General features: G+C 30.6%; 2 protein-coding genes across 2 annotated transcripts in view; one reads left to right on the top strand and one right to left on the bottom strand.

Annotated features, from left to right (window-relative positions):
• Nucleotides 1-2046: 2046 nt before the first annotated feature.
• LOTGIDRAFT_174632 (hypothetical protein) lies at nt 2047-3262 on the bottom strand (the record flags this gene model as incomplete). The annotated part of the gene is made up of 3 exons (XM_009053973.1): nt 2047-2159; nt 2505-2739; nt 3173-3262. The coding sequence occupies 3 exons, from the start codon at nt 3260-3262 to the stop codon at nt 2047-2049; spliced, it is 438 nt and encodes a 145-aa protein (XP_009052221.1).
• Nucleotides 3263-4672: 1410 nt separating this feature from the next.
• LOTGIDRAFT_174631 (hypothetical protein) overlaps nt 4673-7680 on the top strand; it is a gene marked incomplete at both ends in the record, with an annotated part of 5299 nt that continues 2291 nt past the window's right edge. The window contains one exon of the mRNA XM_009053972.1: nt 4673-4743. Coding sequence (XP_009052220.1) covers nt 4673-4743 — 71 coding nt within the window. The remainder of the gene's footprint in view (nt 4744-7680) is intronic.

Raw genomic sequence — 7680 nt, 5'->3', positions numbered from 1 at the left:
CAAATGTCAAGCTATTACAAACTTCATCTTCACAATGTCAAGCTATTACAAACCACATCTCCAAAATGTCAAGCTATTACAAAAACATCATCTTCACAATGTCAAGCTATTACAAACTTCATCTTCACAATGTCAAGCTATTACAAACTTCATCTTCACAATGTCAAGCTATTACAAACTACATCTTCACAATGTCAAGCTATTACAAACTTCATCTTCACAATGTCAAGCTTTTACAAACTACATCTCCAAAATGTCAAGCTATTACAAACTTCATCTTCACAATGTCAAGCTATTACAAACCACATCTCCAAAATGTCAAGCTATTACAAAAACATCATCTTCACAATGTCAAGCTATTACAAACTTCATCTTCACAATGTCAAGCTATTACAAACTTCATCTTCACAATGTCAAGCTATTACAAACTTCATCTTCACAATGTCAAGCTATTACAAACTACATCTTCACAATGTCAAGCTTTTACAAACTACATCTTCATAATGTCAATCTATTACAAACTTCATCTTCACAATGTCAAGCTATTACAAACTACATCTTCACAATGTCAAGCTTTTACAAACTACATCTTCACAATGTCAAGCTTTTACAAACTACATCTTCACAATGTCAAGCTTTTACAAACTTCATCTTCACAATGTCAAGCTATTACAAACTACATCTTCACAATGTCAAGCTTTTACAAACTACATCTTCATAATGTCAATCTATTACAAACTTCATCTTCACAATGTCAAGCTATTACAAACTACATCTTCACAATGTCAAGCTTTTACAAACTACATCTTCACAATGTCAAGCTTTTACAAACTACATCTTCACAATGTCAAATAGTGATAACCAGGGTTAAAGTAAATGAGGGTTTAGTCCTTTACTAGAATTCAAAATCAGAACACACGCCTGGTTATAAAGATATGCCATTAAATTGGTCCAAAATCAAAATCAACCAACGCAAATCTTTGAGAAATTCACTAGTGAGATGTACATACTGATGATTAGCAGTATACTTGCTTAAAAGTTCTAAACACCGACAAATGAATAAACGCCCACTTCGTACACAGTCAGCAATGAAAGCAAGTTTACCAATTAATTGTTGAAGTTCACGTTTAGTACAACTACGACGTCTAGAAAAAGAGTTCATCAATTGACAAATTTCCTGAATTTTCCCAGAAGGAATACTGACAGTCACAGAGACAGAGTCATATTTCTTCGCTAAGAAAATTATTTTAGTCGCAGGCAAAAGGCATTTTTTGGCACTAGTCTCTAATCCAAGGCAATCAAGAAGGTTCGAAGCAAGAGAAAAGTCAGATGAAGACTTCGAAGGAGAGCTGTAATCAACGTAATTAACTACTGCAACACCCTTATGCGAAAGGATGAGAGCAACAGCACTGGTTGTGCGTTGGCAGGCTTGCGACGAAGGGCGCATTCCAAATATCAAACGAGTTTCAATGTAAATGTTATTCCTCCACTTAAAACATTGGAGGTCTAAATCATATAGTTGACGGAAAGCACGAGATAAATCTAATTTCCAGACGTGGCATCCAGATCCAAAGAAATGAATAAGATATACAAACGCATCAAATTCCGGGTATCTTAATTTTATAGGATCACCAAGGGCAAGTAAAATGCAAATCAGCATCTGTATAATTAAGTTTTAAGTTCTGAATGATTAAATTCTGGAACAAAGTTAAAGCCATCACTAGACTCACAAGGAAACACACCGAAACTCGGGAAAGAATCATCCATACACATGGAAGTACCAGGATCGTTCACACTGCTCAGGGGTACCTGAAGGAGACCATCACACGTCGAACGGGAAAATAACACACCCGAATCAGGGGAAGTAGGAGATGAATAAAATACACCGTCAGTCGACAGTGGAGTTAAAGAAACAGGCACAGGCTGTCATTTTCTAGTACAATCTTTAGAAGGATGCTTGACAGCAGTGTCATTAATAGAGAGGCCTTGTCGGACACACTTTTGACACACATGTAACAATTTCTTAGCACCATACGCCCAAAATGATCATCCGCGTGGAAAGGCACCACATATAGGTGGGAGTCTGGGTCTGTCCTTATCCTTATAACTGTGAGAAAAGGGAGACACTAGAGTTCGAGCTTGTTTATCTGTAAACGAATCTGTAAACAAAAAAGATTTTTGTCCTCTTTCAATACTTCTCAATACCTCGGCTTGAAAATTCTTAATTTCGGCCAAGGTAAATTTCTCGACCAGATATAGCACATTTATTAAACGTTTCTGTCGTAATGATGAATTATCAGTCCTCTCATTGTTCAAGAGTAAAAACAACTCTCCACGTATAAGTTGAATTAATGCAAACTCCTTATCACTATAATTCACAGACTTCAGTTGAGCAAATTCGTGAGGTCATGGAACATCAAATAAAACTCTGTCTTTAGCAGCTCGTGCTTCACCGGACACTGCCTAGGGTTTATCAATAGATCTGAAAACAGGATAATAATTACCTGAAGGCGATGGGTTATCGGGAGAAGGTTCATTATCAGAATCAGAAGATGCCAAAACACCATCTAATTTACGTCGCTGGATATCTGTGGATTTTGACACAACCTCACGATGATCACCAGCAGTGGTAGCCCTAAGAGATGATAGGGTAGGTAACTTGATTCCAATGCTTGGATCAGCAGTTCTGGTAGTAGTAGAATCAGAAGTAGTGGAAAGTAGATTGTCCAAATGTTGATTCTTTAAAAAGGGGTTTCTCTTGAGCAAGAAATCCTGCTCTAATCGCTTGTTCTCAATGGTGAGAGATCGTATAGCTGCCGTGGAAGGTGCGGAGTAGATGTGCTCGGATCAGTAGGTAGTTCTCTGCCATCCTTCAACGCTGTGTTAAGAGGTAATTTTGGCCTCACACCAGGAGAATCGTCACTCAAAATATAGTTTTCTAGATGTACAAGAGCAGTAGCAGATCTTTTAGGCCGGTTTGAAGCCATTACAATTCGTAAAAAAAAACTTGTTTTTCTAGGAAAAATAATCTCCAGAAAAATAAAATAATCTTTCGAACACGCTGAACGAGGCGGAAGTGAAGCGCCCTCAAGTGATAGACGCAATCAACCAGATAATAGCCTAATGTAGATGTTGACACCCAGTCAATTAATTGGCCACAATTATCACGTACCGTATCATTGTGCACCATTTCTCGACAGTGAATTTTTATACAGACAGCTAGTTCTCGGGACACTATAGCTGTGTAACGAACGTAATCCATTATTGTGTTCCGGTTCCATTAAAACGGAAATTCCCGGGATAGCACATTATTGTGTCAGATCCAATAAGATTTTGTAAGGTAAGATGATTGATTACTGTTTAATTGAATGACAAATTATAAAGATATCAGAATTTGAAGGCAGAAAAACAAACGATTAATTTATATATGTTGCTATGATAATATTTCTTATAATGTACAAGTATCAGGTAGTTATATTTTACTATTGTATTATTAATTATATATCCTGAAGGGTAAAAGACTTAATCTTTAAATGACATTTAGAAGAGAGTAATCAATCTATTACATTAAATAAATAAAAACACTATTATGGATATACTATACTCCTCTCTTTAAATTTTGCAATGTTTCAATTCACATATAGGAATCATAAGAATTGAAACGTTGCAAAATTAAAGAAAGGAGTTGTATATCCATAATAGTGTTAATATTTATTTAATGTAATAGACTGATTACTCTCCGACTACACTGTTTTACTGAATCGAATTTTAGCAAACATTTTCTTATGAATTGAAATATCAACTACAAATTACTACTGAGAGTCTTAGATTGTCACTGGGTTGATGAAAATGTTAACCACTGGAAAAGTTGTTAATATTAAACATGATTTTATAGAGAGAAATTTTCAGTTTGAATAGTAGCCTAGGTCATTTTCGCATGAATTTTCTGGAAGGGAAGTGTGTCTATATCAAATGTAAAATCATTGAACCAATTATTTTTATTAGGACTCTTAAGATTCTAAGACAAATGGCAAACAATTTCATTTTAAATATTTATGAAATGAGAGAAAAATTCAAATTAAAGCTCAAAGTAGTCAGAGTGTAGCCATAATTTTATTGCAGGTAGACATACAGAAAGCTTGTCAGGTAAAGTAACATACGCCCATTGCCCACTGGCAGCAGAGTATTAAGGGATTCAAATACCAATATCTTCATAATACAAATCCAAAAGCGATCAACCCATTATTACCAAATTCCAGCTTGACCCAGATCTTTTCAATATATATATGCATACCGAGTTTTATCAAGATCTGATCTAAAACTGCAGTCTCTATCGTACCTTCATGCCGAATTTGACGCGTTTTTTCAAAGTCATGGAAAATAACTACAAAACCATCCCGATGTTAAATATATGCATACCAAGTTTCATCAAAATCAAATACAAGGTGTACCCTCTATCGTGACTCTTACAAGTCAAGGCCAGTACCTCTGAAACCGTTCATCCGATTATGACAAATTTTGAGTTCTCATCAATATATACATGCAAACATCAAGATAAAAACTGTAGCGTCTACAAGAAATGTTAACGGACTGACCGATCGACTGAAGAACAGGTATGACGGCAATATGTGGCCATATTAGAAAGTAGACGTGTAAGAAGTGTCTTGGCTGAATGAATTTAACAGTGAATTTGTATTATTTTGTTGATGTTGTTATAGTGACCTGTTTAATTATTAAAACATGGTGGGTGATTTCAACAGATACATTCTAATAACAATTCTATTCTTCTCCTCGTTAATGGATACAATTTTAATTAGTGATTTGTATTGTGTCGGAAGGGAGAAATTCATTGATCAATAGAATAAGGAATTGTGAAAAAGCTTTCTAAATTTTTTATGTGTATCACGGATACTGATAGCATTGATAATGACCATTTCAATTTCCCATCAGATATCTATCTTTCATACAATTCCACAATTCTATAAGTGTTTGATGACGTCACTAGATCTCAACATTTTCTTTACCACATAAGGCACAAGATTACTGATGTCATCAAACAAATAGTATTAGTGGAATTTCAGGAAACACTGACGTCTGATTGAAAATTGTAATGGTGCAAATCGATTCCATAATTTCAGACTGAAGGATGTTTTTAATATTGTTATATCTATAATTTCAGACTGAAGGATGTTTTTAATATTGTTATTTCTATAATTTCAGACTGAAGGATGTTTTTAATATTGTTATATCTATAATTTCAGACTGAAGGATGTTTTTAATATTGTTATTTCTATAATTTCTGACTGAAGAATGTTTTTAATATTGTTATTTCTATAATATCAGACTGAAGGATGTTTTTAATATTGTTATTTCTATAATTTCAGACTGAAGGATGTTTTTAATATTGTTATTTCTATAATTTCAGACTGAAGGATGTTTTTAATATTGTTATTTCTATATTTTCAGACTGAAGAATGTTTTTAATATTGTTATTTCTATAATTTCAGACTGAAGGATGTTTTTAATATTGTTATTTCTATAATATCAGACTGAAGGATGTTTGTAATATTGTTATTTCTATAATTTCAGACTGAAGGATGTTTTTAATATTGTTATTTCTATAATATCAGACTGAAGGATGTTTGTAATATTGTTATTTCTATAATTTCAGACTGAAGGATGTTTTTAATATTGTTATTTCTATAATTTTAGACTGAAGGATGTTTTTAATATTGTTATTTCTATAATTTCAGACTGAAGGATGTTTTTAATATTGTTATTTCTATAATTTTAGACTGAAGGATGTTTTTAATATTGTTATTTCTATAATTTTAGACTGAAGGATGTTTTTAATATTGTTATTTCTATAATTTCAGACTAAAGGATGTTTTTAATATTGTTATTTCTATAATTTCAGACTGAAGGATGTTTTTAATATTGTTATTTCTATAATTTTAGACTGAAGGATGTTTTTAATATTGTTATATCTATAATTTCAGACTGAAGGATGTTTTTTTTATTGTTATTTCTATAATTTCAGACTGAAGGATGTTTTTAATATTGTTATTTCAATATTTTCAGACTGAAGGATATTTTTAATATTGTTATTTCTATAATTTCAGACTGAAGGATGTTTTTAATTATTGTTATTTCTATCATTTTAGACTGAAGGATGTTTTTAATATTGTTATATCTGTAATTTCTGACTGAAGGATGTTTTTAATATTGTTATTTCTATAATTTCAGACTGAAGGATGTTTTTAATATTGTTATTTCTATAATTTCAGACTGAAGGATGTTTTTAATATTGTTATTTCTATAATTTCAGACTGAGGGATGTTTGTAATATTGTTATTTCTATAATTTTAGACTGAAGGATGTTATTGATATTGTTATTTCTATAATTTCAGACTGAAGGATATTTTTAATATTGTTATATCTATAATTTTAGACTGAAGGATGTTTTTAATATTGTTATTTCTATCATTTCAGACTGAAGGATGTTTTTAATATTGTTATTTCTATCATTTCTGACTGAAGGATGTTTTTAATATTGTTATATCTATAATTTCAGACTGAAGAATATTTTTAATATTGTTATTTCTATCATTTTAGACTGAAGGATGTTTTTAATATTGTTATATCTATAATTTTAGACTGAAGGATGTTTTTAATATTGTTATTTCTATCATTTCAGACTGAAGGATGTTTTTAATATTGTTATTTCTATCATTTCTGACTGAAGGATGTTTTTAATATTGTTATTTCTATAATTTCAGACTGAAGAATATTTTTAATATTGTTATTTCTATCATTTTAGACTGAAGGATGTTTTTAATATTGTTATATCTATAATTTTAGACTGAAGGATGTTTTTAATATTGTTATTTCTATAATTTAAGACTGAAGGATATTTTTAATATTGTTATGTCTATAATTTCAGACTGAAGGATATTTTTAATATTGTTATTTCTATAATATCAGACTGAAGGATGTTTTTAATATTGTTATTTCTATAATTTCAGACTGAAGGATGTTTTTAATATTGTTATATCTATAATTTCAGACTGAAGAATGTTTTTAATATTGTTATTTCTATAATATCAGACTGAAGGATGTTTTTAATATTGTTATTTCTATAATATCAGACTGAAGGATGTGTTTAATATTGTTATTTCTATAATTTCAGACTGAAGGATGTTTTTAATATTGTTATTTCTATAATTTCAGACTGAAGAATGTTTTTAATATTGTTATGTCTATAATTTCAGACTGAAGGATATTTTTAATATTGTTATTTCTATAATATCAGACTGAAGGATGTTTTTAATATTGTTATTTCTATAATTTCAGACTGAAGGATGTTTTTAATATTGTTATATCTATAATTTCAGACTGAAGAATGTTTTTAATATTGTTATTTCTATAATATCAGACTGAAGGATGTTTTTAATATTGTTATTTCTATAATTTTAGACTGAAGGATGTTTTTAATATTGTTATGTCTATAATTTCAGACTGAAGGATATTTTTAATATTGTTATTTCTATAATATCAGACTGAAGGATGTTTTTAATATTGTTATTTCTATAATTTCAGACTGAAGGATGTTTTTAATATTGTTATATCTATAATTTCAGACTGAAGAATGTTTTTAATATTGTTATTTCTATAAATTCA

This window comes from Lottia gigantea (genome assembly GCF_000327385.1).
Source record: "Lottia gigantea unplaced genomic scaffold LOTGIsca_206, whole genome shotgun sequence".
Taxonomy (NCBI): domain Eukaryota; kingdom Metazoa; phylum Mollusca; class Gastropoda; family Lottiidae; genus Lottia; species Lottia gigantea.
The sequence above is the reverse complement of the archived record's forward strand: the minus strand, read 5'-3'. Positions and strand labels throughout refer to the sequence as shown.